Source organism: Neovison vison, chromosome 11, assembly GCF_020171115.1.
Source record: "Neovison vison isolate M4711 chromosome 11, ASM_NN_V1, whole genome shotgun sequence".
NCBI lineage: Eukaryota > Metazoa > Chordata > Mammalia > Carnivora > Mustelidae > Neogale > Neogale vison.
The window spans coordinates 175,807,881-175,828,873 of NC_058101.1; the positions used below are offsets into that span (position 1 = coordinate 175,807,881).

General features: G+C 40.1%; 1 protein-coding gene across 1 annotated transcript in view; it reads right to left on the bottom strand.

The window, feature by feature from the left end:
- IDO2 (indoleamine 2,3-dioxygenase 2) overlaps nt 1–13,219 on the bottom strand; it is a 55,999-nt gene extending 42,780 nt beyond the window's left edge. Inside the window, exon 1 of the mRNA XM_044225333.1 lies at nt 12,991–13,219. Coding sequence (XP_044081268.1) covers nt 12,991–13,089 — 99 coding nt within the window. The 5' untranslated portion in view covers nt 13,090–13,219. The remainder of the gene's footprint in view (nt 1–12,990) is intronic.
- Nucleotides 13,220–20,993: the final 7,774 nt, after the last annotated feature.

Consider the following 20,993-nt stretch of genomic DNA (forward strand, 5'->3'; position numbering starts at 1 on the left):
TTTTTTTTTTTTTTTTATGTAGTGCACTTTATTTTTATTTTTTTTTGTTTTGTTTTTCCCAATTTATTTATTTTCAGAAAAACAGTATTCATTATTTTTTCACCACACCCAGTGCTCCATGCAAGCTGTGCCCTCTATAATACCCACCACCTGGTACCCCAACCTCCCACACCCCCGCCACTTCAAACCCCTCAGACTGTTTTTCAGAGTCCATAGTCTCTCATGGTTCACCTCCCCTTCCAATTTACCCAAATTCCCTACTACTCTCTAACGCCCCTTGTCCTCCATGCTATTGGTTATGCTCCACAAATGAGTGAAACCATATGATAATTGACTCTCTCTGCTTGACTGATTTCACTCAGCATAATCTCTTCCAGTCCCGTCCATGTTGCTACAAAAGTTGGATATTCGTCCTTTCTGATGGAGGCATAATACTCCATAGTGTATATGGACCACATCTTCCTTATCCATTCATCCGTACACTCATATGTTTACATATTGTTTACGGCTGCTGTCACATTACAGCAGCAGAGTCAAGGAGTTGAAACAAGAAAGCTATATGGTATGCAAAACTTCAGGTATTTACTATTTGACCCTTTATAGAAAAAATTTGTCAACTCCTGATCTATCCCTATGGTCTGGACCTCCTTTTTTTAGAATATAAACTGCAACTGAATGTTGTGTCTGTGGGTTAAGAAGGAGAGGCCATGTAAGGATGATTTCCATGTTTAGGAAATAGGTTACTGAATGTATCAATGGGAACACAGATTGAGACAGAAATGAAGGGGAGTCAAAGAGAAGGCATAAAAATAGTGAGTTTATTGTTCAGTATTTATAGCCTAGAATGTCAGGATATGGCCACATACTGGACAAGTGCATTTGCAGTATGAGGTTCAGGAAAAAAATTAGTATTAGAAATGCACAGTTACTGTGGTAAAAACTTCACATGAAATTAAAACCACAAAAGTGTATGAAGTCATTAAGGAGAAGTCCCCAAGTGAAAGGAGAAGGCCCAGATCAGCACACACTGGGGAACAGTGACAAAGCAGGCAGAAGAAGTGAATCCAGCAGCACAGATCAAAAAGAGGTTCAGTGGGCCAGAAGAGAATCCCCCTACAGAAGTCTAGACATTAGAAGACGTCAAAGAAGGGACTTATCAGAAGGTCAAGTGTTTCCATGGAAAGTTAAAGGAAGACTGTCCACTTTGGAAAAAAAAAAATTAAGAAGGTACCCATGTATATATCAGTCTTTCTATATCTATATCTGTATCTATATCGATATAGATTTATTATTTTTATGATAGATTTTTTATAGATTTATTTTATGTTATATATAGATATATATAGAAAGACTGATATATACATGGGTACCTTTTATATATATATATATATATACACACACATATATAAATTTATAAATTTAGGTCAGGGTCATGGAAGCAGGGTTCAAATTTTAGTGTGTTGAGGAAGTGAGCCCATAGAGACTGAAAGAGTAAATTACTATGTTTAGGAGAGTCTTGGGCCTTAGCAAGAAGTCATGTGGGTTTGAGAGCTATCTCAATTTTAAAATGAGAACATTGAGCAGTTTAGTCTTAAAAGAGGAAGATTTTGAAGATAAAGGACAGACAAGAGTAATCACAGGCAAAATGTCAGGGAAGAAGGGGAAGAGGGGAGTAAAAGGCCAAATGAAGCACCTGGCTTTGAAGTGATAGAAGGTGAAAGTCTGGAGTTGGAGGGAATTTGCTCTTTATGCACTCAATTTCTCACCAAAGGGGACTGAAGCCCAGGTTCTATGACTTGAAGAAAGGGGCTGGTGTTAAATTAATTATAGATGGGAGAAGGAATGGGAAATTAAACATAAAAATATGAACAGTACACTGTCTTATATTATGTACATTATACTGTATTATAATACTATATAAGACCCAGCACAGTTTGAAGAGGTATGGAACTATAAGCTACCCACAAATTACTTGTTAGAGGCGGTCTTCTGTCTCTCAGAATGTGAGACAAATTGCGGTTCAAACTCCTAATTAATTCATAACGTGGGTGAATCTAATGTCCCATCCATAATCTCTGAAAATTAGACTTTATTTAATCCTGTCTTCACTATCTTTAAAACGGAATCAGTTCAAGACAAACTAAGAATCCCCTACTAGTTTTCACAACAAATTAGATTATACCGTCATCATCATGATGTTGTTTTTATTTAAAGATTTTATTTATCTATTTATTTGGCACAGAGAGAGAGAGAGAGGGGTGGGGGGACGGATGCAAACAGGCAGGGAGGGAGAGCGAGAGGCAGGCTTCCTACTGAGCTGGGAGCTTGATGCAGGGCTTGATCCAGGGACCCTGACATCATGACCGGAGCTGAAAGCAGAGGCTTCGCAATTGAGCCACCCAGGCGCCCCATCATCATATTAGTTTTATTTTTACTATAGATTCAGATGTCATGGAAAGAAAATTCCATCACATTCTCCTCCGCAGGTGTTCTCTTTTTCTTTTTTTCCTTTAAAATTTTATTAATTTATTCATCAGAAAGAGAGGGAGAGAGAGGGAGAGAGCACAATCAGAGGGAGTGGGAGGCAGAGTGAGGAGCAGGCTCCCTGCTGGAGCCAGATGTGAGACTTGATCCCACAACTCTGGGATCATGAGCTGGGCTATAGACAGATGCTTAACCAACTGAGCCACCCAGGAATCCCATCCTCACACATTCTTCACACAATACCCCTGCTTCTGGGAAGGAATCTGCCTTGCTCTGTGCTCTTCTCCCTGGGGGAAAAAGTTTATAAGGATGGTAGTATAATCTTCCCAAGCATTGCTCAGCGATGGGTGCAGAGCCGAAGAGGGCTGATAATTACGCTGACGCAAGTTTGGGGGTTTACAGAGCGGACGCAGAGTTGACTATTAGCAGGAATCAAGGCAGAAACATTTATGGTAAACGGACTCTGAACTGGCAACTTGTTTGTCATCTCATTTGTATAATACGTCTGTTTTATGAACAAAAAGTGAATGCAATTTTACAGAGACAATGGAATATAATCTGCATAAAAGAAACAGACGCAGAGCTACAATATTCAAAGAGTCCTTTTAAAGTGGATTTTAAGGGGCACTTGGATTGCTCAGTTGGTTGACTGTCTTGACTCTTGATTTCTGGCTCAGGTCTTGATCTCAGGGTCAAGGGATTGAGCCCCATGTGGGGCTCTGTGCTCTGCACAGAGTCTACTGGTCTCTCTCCCTCTGTTCCTGCCTCCCCCCGCCACACACTCACTCTCTCTCAAATAAATAAATAAAATTTTTAAAATAAAATAAAGTAGTTTTTAACAAGGAAAATTGTAACAAAATCATCACCTTCAGCCTTCCTTTGATGCTTAGGCTAGCGATCCTATTCTGAAAATTAAATGGAGGCATCTGGATTTCTGCTTTTCTCACCTGCATGGAAATCCATACATACTACCTTCTGCCTTCAGCTAGGCTGCAGCGGAGTATTTATGTTTTCTTTTCCCTTAGATTCCTAAAGGAATCTCTGCCTTCCTCTGGATTTTTCCTCTCCCCTCTTTAGAAAGAGGGAAACGACGTACCGTAAGAGATTCTTTTTTTTTTTTTTGAAGATTTTATTTATTTATTTGACAGAGAGAGATTACAAGTAGGCAGAGAGGCAGGCAGAGAGAGAGAGGAGGAAGCAGGCTCCCTGCCGAGCAGAGAGCCCGATGCGGGACTCGATCCCAGGACCCTGAGATCATGACCTGAGCCGAAGGCAGCGGCTTAACCCACTGAGCCACCCAGGCGCCCCCATAAGAGATTCTTAAAAACACAGACGAAGCCAAGGGGGAATGGAGGGAGGTGGGTCAGGGAGAGAGAGGCTAGGCAGTGATGAACATCGAGGAGAGCATTAGGTGTGATGAGCACGGAGTGTCATACGCAAGTGATGAATCTTTGAATTCTGCTCCTGAAACCAGCAGTGCACGGTGTGTTCACTAAACAGAATTTCGATAACAATTAGAAAAAAAGAAAAAATTAAAAGTTCTGATGTTTGTGATTCACACATCACACAAACACAAGAAAACCATGCTTTCATGAGGATCTGGGTTTTCAAATTGTGCTTCCCTAGTCCAACAGCATGGGAACTTGTTAGAAATGCATGTTCTCAGGCCTCACCCCAGACCTACTGAATCAGAGATTCTGGGATGGGGCCCAGGGTTTGCTAAAACACACCCAGCAGGTGAAGCTGATGTGCTCCAAAGTTTGAAAACCACTGATGTGGGACCTTGAAAATGATCAAGAAGAAGAGAAAGGATTTTGAAGGTATTTCACCATCTGTTAAGAATGTAGCATCTCTTTCTAGCTTTTCCTCTAAAGACAGAAGAAAGTATTGAATTGTTAATTAGTTTTTGATTGCCAGTTTTTTTTTTTAATTACAAGGTAGGAGACAGGATTAGTTGATGAGTTTTTCATAAGCTAGCACCTTTTTTTCTGTCAGTTCACACATATCTAGCACATCTGTTTTAAAAACTTGTATGGTATTCCAGTATTCTATTAACGAATACTACCAATTGTTTTTAATTTTTCACTATTAACTAATCTGAAACAGTCATCCTTATACATATATTTCTGGATATTTTCTTATTATTAGGACAAATCTCTGAAAGTGGATTTGCTGGATTAAAGATTCTTTACATGGAAAGGTTGAAAACCAGTTCTTGATTTTTTAACAGAAAAATTACATAAATTTATAATTGTCATTATAGTATGTGATATATAATGGGGGTGCTGCTTAGCGATGATTCTAGACAGGGGCATTACCAAATGTTTTTTCATTTTGTTATGCTTTGAAGATAGGATATGTATTGTATGATTGCATTAAAGTTCTATAATGATTTTCATGTTTAATAAACTTATTAAAATAACTTCACAAGAAATATATTTTTTTGGAAATGATAATTAAAAATAATGCAATCAATGTTTATAGCAAAACATTTCAAAAGCACAAAACTTATAAGATGAAAAGTAAAAGTACCCTAATTCTCATCCTCCTATCTAGTTATAACAACACTTGCAAGTTTCTTGAGTAGTTTTCCAGAAATTGTACATGCTATCATATTATCGTATACATTTATAATTCAGTGGTTATTAACAAGACTGAATATCTTTTCATATGCTTTGATCATTACATTTTGTGTAGTGTGTGAAACTGCTGTTCACAACGGGATAGTCAAGTGAACCGATATTTTCATTTATGCCATTGGGTTTTTACATTATGCTTTAGAAACTTCTTCCCATCCCAACAATATTTCTTTTAGGCTATTTCTAGTTTAATTGTTGATGCTTATGTCTGTAATCCATCTACATTTGTGTTGAACATGTCATGGGTTAGAATGTATTATCTCAGGATGCCTGGGTGGCTTTGTCAAAGTGTCTGCCCCGGCTCAGGTCTTGATCCCAGGGTCCTGGGATGGAGCCCCACATAGGGTTCCCTGCTCCTCGGGGAGCCTGCTTTTCCCTCCCCTCATCACTTGTGCTCTCTCATTGTCTTTCTCTCTCTCAAATAAATAAGATAATAACAAAAGAACATATTACCTCATTTCCATCCTGAAATAGAGCCCAGGGATGTTGGATGACTTTCTGCTTTCCTGAGGTTACCCAACCTACTCTGACTCAGAGTTCAGTGCACTAACACCAACCACCTCGGAGTAAACACAGGGAGAATGGAGGACATAGGGGGATGGAAGATGGGTGTAACTGGGTAGGAGATTGAAACTTGTGTGTTTTTCTCACTCTCATTCCAATAACTGGAAGATCCAGGCGTGGGATGGGCAAAGATAATAAAATTTTTGGCTTTCTTTCCTTTATAAAAACCGATTTCCTATTACACCTCTGTCAAAGTATAATTTTCAAAAAGTTAAAAAAAATTGCTGACACAAATAGAGAATGTATGTCCAAAATACATTTGGTTCCTTAATGAGGAAATCAGCAGGATGGAAAAGTTGGTTCAAAAGCACTTGTTAAACTGGGTATTTATAGAGTTTTAAAAAAAGAATGTTGAAATCAAATTACTAGGCTTGATGATAATGAGCCAGGGGTGCCTGCGTGACTCAGTTGTTAGGTGTCTGCCTTCGGCTCGGGTCATGATCCCCGGGACCTAGGATCCAGCCCCGTATTTGGCTCTCGGCTTGGCCATAAACCTGCTTTGTTGTCTTCATCGTCCCATGCGTGCATGGACAATCCTATTTCTGGTTGCTCAGGTCCCTCTCTCCCTGGAATGCTTTTATCTTTTCACCTCACTCCCATGGTGGAGTGAATGTATGCCTCCACGAAGGAAGGAAGGTAGGAAGGAAAGAAGGGAGGGAGGAAGGAGAGAAAGAGAGAGAAAAGAGAGAGTAAGTGAGAGAAAGAGAGAGAAAGTTAGACCCACGTGGAAACTGCGAAAGTGACCTTATCTGGGGAAAGGTGTAGTTGAGTTAATGATTGCAAGATGAGATCATCTTGGATTAAGGTGGCTCCAAGGACAAGTGTCCTCAGAAGAGTGACAGTGAGGAGGAAGAAGATAGAGACACAAAGAAGGCCACATGGAGGTCGACACCAAGAATGGAGCTCTTCTGCCATGAAAGTGGAAAACCTGGAGCCACGGGAAGACAGGGGAGGCCAGTCAGGATCCTGCAGAGCTTCTGGAGGGAAACTAGTCTGGCCAACACCCTGACTTCAGACTTGCTCTCCCGCATTCTGTGAGCATACATTTCTGTTGTTTTAAGCCACCAAACTGTGATAACTTGGTCGCAGCAGTCCAGGGAAACAAATAAATGCCCTGAGCCTCCTTTTGAGTGAAAAGAGCATATTTGTATTTTCCTATGGCCAATTTTTTTTATTCTTTCTTAGCATCTGTCAGTTTGTCTCCCCTTATCATCACATGTTTCTCTGCAGATGAGATTTCCTGCACCAGAAAACTTAAAGTGGCATCAGTGTTTAAAATTCCAGTGTTCAGAGGACTGTCTTAGCTACCCCTGCTTCTACTTGCTTATCTCTGTCTGCCAATTTCCCCTTTGGCTTGACTTACCTTCCTTGGTTCCTTTATTTTTTTGTTTTTTGATATTTTATTTATTTATTTGAGAGAGAGAGAGAGAGAAAGCATGAGAGTGGAGTGAGGGGCAGAGAGAGAAGCAGACTCCCTGCTGAGCAGGGAGCCTGATGTGGGGCTCAATCCCAGGATTCTGGGATTGTAACCTGAGCCGAAGGCAGCTGCTTAACTGACTGAGCTACCCAGCCGCCCCCCTGCCCCGACCTTTCTTGGTTCCTTAATTTTGGTACAGAATTATACCATCCAATCTCCCTTCCCCCAAACACATTTTTCCATATTGATCTACATTACCTATTATGAAATCTGATCTCTTGGTCTCTGCCTTTACTTTGTTGCCATCACTACCTCAAATCCCCCTTCAACATGATCAGGCATGCCCCAGAAACTAGGGGAGGTGGCAATAATTTCTCAAGAAAATATATGAATATTTCTTACCTACAACTTCTATCTGAAAACTATAGCCTCCAATGCTACAAAATAGTACTGAAGCAATTATTTTTCTATTCCTCCTTCTAGGCATCTGGGGTTCCATCAAAGATTGTGAATTTCTACAGGGCAGTATATATGTGTCTCTTTTTCCCAAACAGTTATTTGATCCCTATAAAAGAATAAAGTTCAGTGAACTAATGGGACTTCACAGTGAAGGAAACAACAAAACAAAAGGCAGTTTTTGAAATGAGAAGCATCCAGATGTTTATAGCAGTATTATCAACAAGAGACGAACTATGGAGAGAGCCCAAATGTCCATCAACTAATGAATGGATAAAGAAGATGTGGTATCTAAATATAATGGGATATTACTGTTCCATCAAAAAATGAAATCTTATCATTTGCAATGACAAGGAGGGAGCTAGGATTTATTAAGCTAAATGAAATAGGTCAGTCAGAGAAAGACAAATATATGATTTCACTCATATCTGGAATTAAAGAAAGAAAGCAGATGAACACAGGTAAGGGGAAAAAGAGAAAAAGGAGAGAGGGAAACACGCCATAAGAGGCTCTTAATGACAGCGAACAAACTGAGGGGAGATGGAGGGAGGTGGGCAGGGGAATGGGCTACACAGGTGATGGGTATTAAGGAGGGCACTTGTTATGATGAGCCCTGGGTGTCCTTTGTAAGTGATGAATCACTGAATCTATTCCAGAAACCAATATTGCACTGTATGTTAATTACCTAAATTTTAAATTAAAAAATGAAAAAAAAAGTCCAAAAAAAGAATAAAGTTCCCAACATCCCTAAGACTATTGGCAGCAGTCCTTTTCTCCTGCTCCATGGCACACTTAAAATTCCCCTTTTCCTTTTTTTAAAAAATTTTTTAAATTTAAATTCAATTTAGTTAACATATAGTGTATTATTAGTTTCAGGGGTAGAATTTAGTGATTCATCAGTTGCATGTAACAGCCAGTACTTATCACATCAAGTGCCCTCCTTAATGCCCATCAACCAGTGACCCCATCTCCCCATCCATGTCCCCTCCAACAATCCTCAGTTTGTTTCGTGTGTGTGTGTGTGTGTGTGTGCTAAAGGATCAGTTATGGGTTTATTGCCAAACAGTGAGAACTTCTGAGCCCTGGACAAAGATCATCTTTGAGAATGCTGAGCCATCAGAAGCACCGCCAGCCTCATCAGAATTTTTGTCAAGAATAGTTCACAGGCAGTGAGGAATGTGCACTTCTCTTAGGAGATGCATTGTGTCTGATTCTGAGCCACCAGTGACGATTCTTTCCTCCGTCTATTATGTCACTGGTTTTAATAAGATGGTGATATTCCTTTTTTTCCCCACATAAAATATGTTTAATAAATATTTTGATCAAAATTAAACTAAGTAAAAAACCCCAAACCTTGCAAACTTGCTCCAAGTTCTGTCTTCTCCAGGAAGCTTTCCCCATCACTTCTGGTATGCACCAGGATCACCTCGAAACTCTTTAAAGTTCTCTTCTCCAGAACAGCTTTAATCCTTTCTACCATTGCCCACATGTCATCCTGTAGACCTTTAGCATTATAGTCCTCCTCCTTCAGCTAAATTCCCATTCAGCGCTAGAATCTTTTTGACAGAAAGCACCCTCCCACCCATTGCAGAGGGAAGACCTCATGCTCCTGCCTCCTTTCCTTTGCTGCTGGTGCCTTTGCCTCCAGGCTGTCGCTGCTTCTCCAGTAGCTGCCACCTGACAGACATTGTACTCCAGATGTGCCTCCCCCCCAACACCCCTGCCGCTGCCTTTCAGAACCTTCTTAATAAGGGCTGGTCAGATCCCATCTTTTTCCTTCTCTGATACCTACAGCACAGCCCGCATTCCAAAGAGGATTAGAATGCAGGGACAACATCTGATTCACAAATGAATTTCTTGTCTTCTTCCCACTCTTCACCACCGCGCCCTTCCCAGTGCCCAGTGCTGCCTTTCTCCTTAAGGCTGGGCTCAGTAAAAATTTTTTTTTTTTTATTTTATTTCTTTTCAGTGTTCCAGAATTCATTGTTTATGCACCACACCATGCCCTCCCTAATACCCACCACCAGGCTCACCCAACCCCCCATCCCCCTCCTCTCCAAAACCCTCAGTTTGTTTCTCAGAGTCCACAGTCTCTCATGGTTTGTCTCCCCCTCCAATTTCCCCTAACTCACTCCTCAGCAAAGCTTTTCTCAGGAGGTTCCCCTAATGGCAGTCGTCCTGCATAGTCTGTGACTCCACTGACCATCCTGTCCTCCCCATTAGAGAAACACCCCCAGCAGACCAGATCTGCAGGAGCAGGACCGGATTTCTATCACACCCACCAGCACCCACCACGGTACTCAAATGTTACTTGGAGCAGGAGTGTGTAGTGAAGAACAGGGCTGCCTGTGGCCTTGTGTGTGTGTGTGTGTGTGTGTGTGTGTGTGTGTGTGACAGCTATGCCTACATTTGGTACATTTGGAGAGATAGCGATATTCTAATTCCATCATTTCTTCTCCACTTGTGAGTTACTTCTGGATGAAGCCTGGGAACTAACTCTTTAGCTGGGAACGGTTTAAAAAAAAGAAAGAAAGGAAGGAAAGAATCAAGTGTTTTTCCTGCCCTTGTAAGAATAGTAAATCAAAGATAATAGTTGACAAGAAGCTTATGTTCACAGAAGCATCCTTTGGTTTTGTACTGAATACTTCTGAGCTCTACTCAGTGCTTCTTGTAGCCATGACAACTTTATTTCTACAGCCTTCATCTCTAGCCTGGACCTGCACTGTCCTCGATGCATTTTGTAGCTTTCAAGCACAAGCCATTTAGCCTGGAGATTCTGAATTAACTGTTGGGGTGGGGCTCTGGCGTCAGTATTTTTTAAAGCCCCCCAAATGATTTTGGTGTGCAGTCCAGGAACTGCTGCTCTAATTCACCCTGCACTTAACATCCTGCTGGGAAAAGATTCAAACACCAGCTGGGTTATCTCAGTAGCCAGATGCGTGAAATACAGATTCCTGAGCCTAACATTGGAGATCTCTGTTCCGTACTCATCTAATCTATGCCTGTAATCTACTGTAGGTCCCTCCTTTTCTGCCAGACTGGTTTCCTTGTATTCTTTATGTCTAAAGAAAAATGACTTCCCACCTCCCTCCACCCAAACACACATACAGAGGCACAGGACACATGATCTGGAAAATGATTTTTGCAACATATTTATGGACAGGAGCCTGACAGGTGTACATTTTCCACACTGAAACATTAGCCCCAGGAAATATTTGAGAGTGGACAAAACAGTGGGGTCGAGTATTTAACACTCTTGGAGCCAGTCCCCTTCCCTAAAGCCACAATATTTGCTTATTCATTAGCTTGACTGTTTTCTTCAGAGTCTTGAAGTAAATTTTCATAGTAAGCATCCAAGCTTGCTGAAAGAGTATCTTTGGGTTAGTCAACGTGACAGAAAAGCTCTCCCACCACTTGCCTTTACACTAAAGGGAAGCAAGACCTGTTTGTGCCCTTAGCAAAGTCAGTGTGAGACACTTCCTAATTTGTGATCAATTTCAACACCTCTCTTGGTACCAATTTCAACACCAGCTGCCTGATGACAAAAATCCCTTCTGATGGACTGAGCAACCTGGGGCAGATTCTGATTAGAACTTCTTCCTCAAACCTCTTCCCAGAAACAGAGATGTTTAAAATTGTCACACAAATCAAAGGAAACTAAAACTGAAACACAGAATCACATTTTCAGAAATCTGACATATGACTACCCAAAAGAAGGCCCAGTTTGCCAGGGAATTTTTTTTTTTTCTTATATAAACTCAGAAATGGAAATTTTTTCTACGGGGTTATCCATTAACCAAGTCACAAGATAAACACGATCTGGCTCCGGATATCACAAACACTGGATACCAGTTATTGTTTCTTATCTAGTTCTCTTATTTGTCAAGAAGGAAACACCGAGTGGAACTCAATCATTGTGGTGTTATGAAGTTACATACTTTATGAGATTATTTTTCCTCAGCTTAGTTACACATTCAATCCCAGTAAGAGTGTGTTAGCCTGTTGGCCTTTTCTTCTTTGTGAACCGGGGATGGTGAGAATATTCCCGAATCAAGTTTTACGCACAGAATGGAGTTCGTAATGAGCATTGGACTGAAGGGCAGGAGAACTGCTTCTAGTCTCTCACTGGATTTATTTTAAATGTTTCATTCCACAGCAGTCCAGTGGGAGGGGCACTAGATCTCCATCCACTCCATGTGAAAACAGGGTCAGGCAATTCTTGTGATAAACACAGGGTTACAAGAGTTAGTAAGTACAAGTCAGGGCAACTGACCACTTCTGGTTTGCCCGGGATTTTCCTGCGTTAGCCCTGAAAGACCCACATCTCGGGACTCCTCTAAGTCCCTTGCAAAAGCAAATTCTTGGTCACCCAGTGGCAGTCAGAGAATACAATCTGTACTCTGGGCTACAGCCTTACTCTCCACAACATGCTGAAGTCATTACTTCTGATGTTCAAGTTACTTGTAGCTCTAAGACCTGTTCTCTCAACTAATAGCTCTACAGACAGCTTTCGAGACCAATGAATAGATGATATCTTCATCGGTATTCTTCAAATAACGGTTGAAAGTAAATGAGCATTAGAGTAGGTATTCAATAAAAGCTCATTGAATTCTAGACCATTCTTTAATCGTAGTTAAATGACAAATTAGGCTTATGGGGGGGGAATTAGATCTATTAAGTTATTGCAATAACTGCAATATTGGACCCCTCGTTCTCAACCAAGTAGTTTGGACCTTATCTATGATGTAGTAGGGGAAAAAAAGGTGTTAAGAGCCTTGAGTACTAGTTCTGCTTTTGACACTATATGACTTTGGCAAGTCACTTCCTCTGAACTTTAGGTAGCCCAAATGTAAAAGCAGGAAGTTGGGACACGATGGTTTCTAATCACTCTTACAGCTTAACATGCTAGAGAGTAAGCAGTGCTGTTAAAAGTTAAGTAATGAAAGAATTTCTTTACATTGTAACTTCAGTAGAATTAAGAAATAAGTATTGTTAGTTCTCAAGGATTACTTCCTCTCCTCATCAATGTCTGTGAATATCTGATTCCTCCCACCAATGCCCAAAGTACCCCGACCTCCAGAGTTCTTTTTGCTCTCCCACGAGCAAGCCAAGAAAAACTGATTTGTTCTTTTAATTGATCTATAAGTTCCGACTTTTCCTTGGTAACTACAGATTTTCTCATAAGTTTATTGGACTGACTGACAATCTATTAAAAGCGGCTGGCCTTAAAACATTCTGTTTGAGCTGTGCTATGCTGAGCCAGGACTGTCACTTGTCTTTTGTTTATAATTATACGTTAAGTCGTCACGTCTTGTCCAGGGATTTAGATCACCTGTCTCCCGATGCCCACATAAATTTAGCAAACAAAAGAAGGAACAAATCGGCATCTTGAGAAACCTATTCTGCCCTGGTCCAAGGCTCTATACTTACCAGAGGATTTGGAAGAAGGAAGCCATATTCTTCAGAAATGTGAAATCTTCCTAAAGATAATAATGGTGTTGTCTTCACATTCTGACTTGGAGGCTCCATAATTTTGTTTGAAGTATCTACATTAAAGCCTAAGTTCCTGAGTGCCCTCTCCCCAATACATATCAAAGGTCTGGGGTAAGGGACCTTCAGAATAGCATCCTCCCTCTGAGGTTAATTGTGCAAGTGCCTCAGCAATGGAGAAGGACCTTGGTCTGAGGTTGAATTCCAGACTGCCATGAACTTTCTCTGACACAAGGCTGAGTAAACAATTAGAGACTGTTGATTAAAACAAACAGGCAAACAAAACCACAACAGAAAAAAAATATATTTTTTTTCCTCAAAAGTGTAGTATATGAAAAGATTGGTTTTGAATTCAGACATAAGTATGTTTTCCTTTGGAAAAGGAAAACTAAACTAGAACTTTGGTAGTGACTGATCCATACACTCTGACAGTAACCTTATAGACTTTTGACACACTGGGTCTTTATCTCCAAGGAGTAAACTGTTAAAACTGGATGTTAGTTCCATTTAGACAGATAATTCAGTTGCTGGTGATGACTGGCGTGGAGAGGAAGACTCTAAATGCATGTCAGAACCAAAGAGGGTTTCAAACAACAACATACTCTAACACACTGAACAACATACTCCAACACACTGAACAACATACTCTAACACACAATTGCTTTGATTTTCTTTGAGAAATAATGTTTAATCATTTTCCAAAATCATTAAGCACAATAAGGAAGGCATATATATTTTTAAGTTGAATGAATAGGTAGTGGATATTAACAAACTTAAGAGCCTGAACAGATGATTTGACTTAACCAGCTCCGTTTATCCACCATCTTTTGAGAACCTACCCCTAAGATAGGTGATTTTACCTATGAAGTACCTACTAATTTTACTATTTTACAGGTTAATAAATTGGGGCACACACATGTGAATAACTCTGTCTATTGTCACTCCACTAATTATTGGCAGAGAGAGGACTAGAGCTGAGGTATCTTGACTTCCAAGCCTTTACTGTGTTCACCAGATCAGGATACCAGGCTGTCTTTTAAAAGTGCTATCAGAGTCTGAATTCACTTAACTATGCAGCCCAGTTATATGTTCCAGGCCATAGATCTGCACTATGGAAATTGTGAAGATTCTGCCTTTTTTCAGATGGACCCTGAACTTGGTTCATAATGTTGTAAACAAATTTATTTGATGTATTTTAAAAGATTTTATTTTTTTATTTGAAAGAGAGAGAGAGTTAGAGAGAGCACATGTGTAGAAGTTGAGGGAGGAGGGGAGGAAGAGGGAGAGGGACAAGCAGACTCCCCACCAGGCAGGAAGCCCTACATGGGACTTGATCCCAACACCCAACATACAGAGATACGACCTGAGTCGATGTCAGATGCTTAACCAACTGAACCACCCAGGAGCACCGCCCCTTAAACAGATTTATTTGGAAGCTAATTTATCTAAACACATCTTCCCCTTCTTCCCTTTCTTTAAGAGAAGTAGAAAAGCTAAAGTGTGCCTGGGTGGCACAGGGTTGAGCACGGGACTCTTGGTTTCTCGGGTCATGATCTCAGGTGGTGAGATTGAGCCCCAAGTTTGGCTCCAGTGCAGAATCTGCTTGAGATTCTTTCCTCCAGTCTCCCCCTTCCCCTCTGTTTCTCCCCCACCCATCATACATACTCTTTCTCTTCGGAAGTTCTCTGATCATTCATTGAACCATTCCCATGGAAGTTTAAACTTTAAACTTCCATGTATGTATGTCAAAAGCAGCCCAATTGATTTATGGTTCATCAAACATCTGATAGCCATTTTTAGTAGTCTACTTTCCCTCCACCCAATATCCAACCAGTCTTGAAATTGTCTCCTCTGCCTTCTAAGTGCAATGTCTCCAGCTTTATATGTTTAATCATTTTGTTCTCTCCCTCATTTTCAGATGAAAAGAAGTCCCAGTTGTTTTTGTTGATGCTAATCATGTTAGTTTGCATCCATTTCCTCTGTATCCTCTCCAGAATTTACTGTAAAATTATAAAACTGTAGAATCATAAAATATCAGAACTAAAAAGGAACATTGTAGAGTACATGATCTAGTTCAACACCTCACTAAATATATGAAAAGCCTGAAATTTATGGGCGTGAAATGGCTTATCACATGCTACCCTGGGAGTGAACATAAGAATTGGACTGGGGTTTTGACTTGCTGCTTCTCTGTCCAGTATTTCTCACTGTTGATTCAGTGGGGCCTACCTGGTGAGCAGGAGTGTGAATTTCTTTTTTTAAAGATATTTATTTATTTATTTGACAGAGAGAGATAACAGTAGGCAGAGAGGCAGGCAGAGAGAGGGGAAGGGAAGCAGGCCCCCTGCTGAGCAGACAGCCCAATGTGGGGCTCGATCCCAGGACCCTGAGATCATGACCTGAGCCGAAGGCAGTGGCTTAACCCACTGAGCCACCCAGGCGCCCCAGGAGTGTGAATTTCTATCACCTATCTGCCATGAGGCTTTTCAACAGGTGGCTTAGAGCCTTCTTGTCCACCTCTGTGGGAAATAGTAATATTTATCCTAGAGGCATTTTGGGATAAATAAACGGGAAACCATTCAGTGAAGCACTTATCAGACTATAGCAAATGCTGTTTACCTCATTTTCTTTTCATCTCATCCTGGAAATCCTTTTTTAATATGTTTCTCTGGTTTTCTCTCTTATAAAAATTCCAATTATATCCTCTTCTATTTCAATCACTGACTCCTTTTATTTTTTTTTTACATTTTGGCCCTGAACGTATACATATTTGTAGTGTTATTACAACTATTCTCTACTTCAGTATGCTTATGCATTTCCATCAGATCTTAGCTATCAATTCTATCTGCCTAGTTTCCTAGCCCTGCATATTCAGTCTTGAACTTCCTGGCTCCCAAGGTTTAGATTTTATGGTTTACTTGTGGGTCAGTGAACAACATCTCAGGTCCTGCCAGAAAATCATTCAAGCATTCCTCCCTGTGGCGGGCCTGGGTGGTGCCCTCGGTTAAACATCCAATTCCTAGTTTCAGCTAAGGTTTTGATCTCAGGGGCAGGGTCACGAGATCAAGCACCACATGGGGCTCTGCACTCAGTGTGGAGTCTGCCTAAATTCTCTCTTCCTCTCCCTCTGCCCCTTCCTCCGTGCACTCTCTCTCTGTCTCTCTCAAATAAATAATTTTTTTTTAAAAGAGCTCCTCACTGTAAATTAAATAAAGTTCAAGTTTTTTGATCTGGCATTCAATAATGTTCATTGTCTGACACCTTATCATCTTTCTAGCTGTGCAAAATTCAATAATCACTTTGGACTTCTTTCATATCCCATTCAAGTTCTTCAAGTTCTGGTTTGACAGTTACCAACATATTTATCTCATCTTTTCTGTTAGGTCTGCAAGCTGCTTGAAGAATTCATACCCACTTTGCATCTTCCTTTAGCAGCATATGTCCAATGTTTGGTGCTCAAGAAGTCTTTGTTGGGCACCTGGGTGGCTCAGTTGGTTAAGCGGCTGCCTTCTGCTCAGGTTGTGATCCCAGCGTCCTAGGATCCAGTCCCGCATCAGGCTCCTTGCTCCGCAGGGAGCCTGCTTCTCCCTCTGCCTCTGCCTGACACTCTATCTCTCTGTACTTACTCTCTCTGACAAATAAATAAATAAAAATAAAATTTAAAAAAAAAAAAAAAGAAGTCTTTGTTAAGTGAGTGGTCTCTCGGAGTCTCATGGTGGACCTCATATTTTTAGAACCAGTGTCTTGATGCCAGGTAGAAGTTTGTACTGGCCCCACCCTGGAGACTTACTCTGCCCTAAGGAACACAGTGGCCACACAGTCCACGAACCTCTGCCTGGCATCTTTCTTATTTACTAAGAGGAAGTTGGTGAAATATAATTGAGAACAAGAACTTCCTCTCCTAAGAGAAAGGTTTGGAATTTTAGAGTCTTGGGTTCAATAATCAGCTTTCTCACAGATTACAATAGAATCCGTGTGCAACAAGCGTTCTTTTGTTCTACTGGGTATTAGGGCCTTTTGGAAATGGAATGAGGGATTTTCAGAAAAGGAAAATATTCAGAATTGAAATTTTTAAGACATCATTTATATGTTTATTTTATTTTTTGATATTTTATTTATTTATTTATTTGAGTGAGAGAGAGAAACCACAAGCAGAGGGAGGATCAGAGGAGAGGGACAAAGAGACTGTGCTGAGCATGAGCTTGATGTGGGATTCAATCTCACGACCCTGAGATCATGACCTCAGCTGAAATGAAGAGTAGGTTTAACTGACTGAGCCACTCAGGCACCCCAAGGTATCATTTATATGTTTAATTGTGGAAATTTCAGATATACTTAGTCTCAGTTTCAAACTGATTAAGTTCATCTGACTTGTCGCCAACATTCAACCCAAATAGCGCTGGTACACTGGGGCTATTCCTGTATAGCTCATCAATCCCTTCTTTGTAATTTCAGTGGGACTTTTCATTCCTCTTTGATGAACCATGTGGGAATCTGGTATTTTGCCTTTTCTTCTTCTCTTTCCCCTCTATCCTTTTTTTTTTTTTCTTTTTAACTCTCCTCTTCTTGACATTTTCTAGGACATCTATTATTTCTGGTTTGATTGTACTTAAAAATAATAAGGAAAAAATAGTAATTAATACTCAGTGATTTATCTCCTATGACAAGTCTTCTTCAACAAATTATCTCATTTAATCCTCACACAGTCCTGAGACTTAGGTCCTATTATTCCCATAATTTAGTTGAAGAAACTGAAGCTTGTAAAACTTAAGTAAAAGCCCAAGGTCATACATTTTATAAGTGGTGTAAGGACTGGGACATAAACAATCTGACTTTTAAGTCACCACTTCTGGGGTGCCTGGGTGGCTCAGTGGGTTAAAGCCTCTGCCTTTGGCTCAGGTCATGATCCCAGAGTCCTGGAATCGAGCCCCACATTGGGCTCTCTGCCTAGCAGGGAGCCTGCTTCCCCCTCTCTCTCTCTGCCTGCCTCTCTGCCTACTTGTGATCTCTGTCTGCCAAATAAATAAATAAAATCTTAAAAAAAAAAGTCACCACTCCTAGGGGAGGTGGAGGGAAGAAAATATTAAAAATAAATAAAAATAAAATAAAATAAACTCACCACTACTAGCCAGTAGGGGCAGGACTTCCCTGCTTTGGTTATTCTCTCCTGTTAATTCTAGTTACAGTTTACTGTTGGTGATCTCCAGAGTTCAGATCCCAACCTCCCTCTCCTTACTTTGCTCCCTCTTCGGTGACTTCATCCATTCAAAGATTTTGGCTGTCATCTCTAGACTGATGATTCTCAACATTTTGTTTCTAGTTGGATCTCTTCTGCCATCTATTAGATGTCTTCACTTGACTGTTCCATGGAAGCTCCATATGAAAATCTGAACAAATAGAACACATCCTAAGTTAACTTTCATGAAGGCAGGGGCAAAGGCTCTCTCTGTTTGTATTTGCATAGCTTCCATCCCATTGTTTTGAATTATTTCATTGGTCCCTTTCCCCACTAGTGAGCTCCTTAAAGTAAGGTAAGTGTTCTTAATCTTTCTATCTCTACTATCTAGCTTAGGGACTAGCAAACCATGTTTTCACACTAAATAGTTACTGAACAGATGAGTAATTAGGGTAGAAGTTCTGATGTGTATAGGGTAAGATTTAACACCATTAATGAAATTATGCTTGAGTCGATACACATTTGTGTATTTCTTCTCTTAGCAGCCAAAATTTTAAATGCCTTGCTAAGTGCTATGATGTAAGAGTGAGAAAGCCATGGAGCCCATCTATAGAAAACTGGTTAATTAGCAGTTGAGATCACACACACACACACACACACACACCCCACAGAGAGTGCCATAATCACAATATAAGAGCAAAACTGACATGTTCGAAAATAGAATTTTAAAACTCTATGGGAAGAAAGTTGAGAGAAACTTCCCTACAAGTTGATTTTTCAGCTCAGTTTGGGTTTGGGCAATGGCCTAAAATAGCGGTTGTCAAATAGAAATGAATATGTGGGAGGTGGTGGTATCAGCATGATCACTGGAGCTCTTCTCAGGGTTCACAAGGCTTTACGCATCCTTAGAATTTTGGAGGGCCTGGAATGCATATTCTTCAAAAGACAGTCTCTTCCAAAGATAGGTTATTCTGGTACTGCTCTTTCCTCATTCATCCTGCCACCAACATTTTTGAAAACTGGCAAAAAATAGGGGTGCTTGGGTGCCTCTGTTGGGAATCTGCCTTTGGCTCAGGTCATGGTCCCAGGGACCTGGAATCAAGTCTCACATCAGGCTCCCTGCTCAGTGGGGAGATTGCTTCTCCCTCTCCTTCTGCCTGCTGCTCCCCCTGCTTTCGTTCTCTCTCTCTCCAATAAATAAACTTTAAAATATTAACAAAAACAAAATTAGCAAAAAATGAAAAGAATTTCCATAAAATCAGCAGCATGGTTTCCCATCAATAACCCTGCCAGTGGTGATTTACTGGCAGGGTTACTGATGGGAAACCATGCTGTTGACTTTATAAGTTTGTAAAATATACAAATATATAAAAATATTTGTTACATCAAAATCATTGTTTTTGTAATCTAGAAGAAATATCAGTGCTGTTCTAAAATTGAACACATGTTGACTTTAGGTTGTTTAAAATTTCCATTAGATTGACCCAGACTGTCATTTGATTTTTTTTCATGGATGAATTTGCAGGTCACATATATGATTGAATCATAGTTGGAAATCACCTTAAGATGGTCTATTTATTTCTGATCTTTTACAAGTGTACAAACAGACCAGTGAAGGTAAGTGAATTATTAAGCTCACATTGTTGTTTTCTTTTTAGTAACTTTATTTTTTAGATTAGTTTTAAATTCATAGCAAAATGGAGAAGAAAGTACAGAGAATTCCCATTAATCTGCCCCCACAAGCACAGCTTTCCATACCAGAGGGGTACACTTGTTAAAAATCAGTGAACCTACATTGACACATCACTGTTATCCAAAGTCCATAATTTATATTAGGGTTCACTCCCAGAGTTGTTCGTTCTATGAGTTTTAGCAAATGTATAATGATATGTATCCACCATTGTAGTGTCACACAGAATAATTGCACTGAACTAAAAATCCTGTTTTGCTTATTCATCTCTCCCTCTTCCCTAACCCCTGAAAATCCTGATTCTTTTATTGTCTCTATGCTTTTGCCTTTTCTAGAATGTCATATAGTTGGAATCATGCAGTATATAGCCTTTTCAGATTGACTTTTTTAACTTACTAATATGCATGGTGTTTTCCTCCACCTTTTTCTTTCTTTCTTTTTTTTTTTTTTGCTTGATCACTCATTTCCTTAAAGTGCTGAATAAGGGGCACCTGGGTGGCTCAGTAGGTTAAGCATCCTACTTGTGATTTTGGCTTCGGTCATGATCTCAGGGTGGTGGGATTGAGCCCACACTCAGTGGGGAGTCTGCTTGGGATGCTCTCTCTCCCTCTCCCTCTGCTCCCCCCCCCAACTTGTGCTCTCTCTCTCTCTAAAATGAATAAAGATTTATTTATTTATAAAATATAAAGATTTATTTTATTTATAAAAAATAAGGTGCTGAATAATATTACATCGCTATGGTGTAACTCAGTTTCTTTTTGCATTTCCCTGTTGTAGGATATCTTGCTCTTTTCTAAGTTGTGCCAATTCTGAATAAATAAATAAATAAATATGAAACAATTTTTAAACATCCATGTGCACATTTTTGTGTAGACATAAATTTTATTTTCCTTTCCTCAAATTATGGGTCCCAATGTGAAGCAAATGCAATGACTTTCAATGACATGGACCATATATATCTTTCACGTCCTCTTTCAAGCTATTAATTTTACTTTCTGCTATGAAGGTGTAAGATTTCCCAGTTGTATCAACCACCTGACTTAAATATTCTCTTTGGGGTATTTTTGGCCCATCATA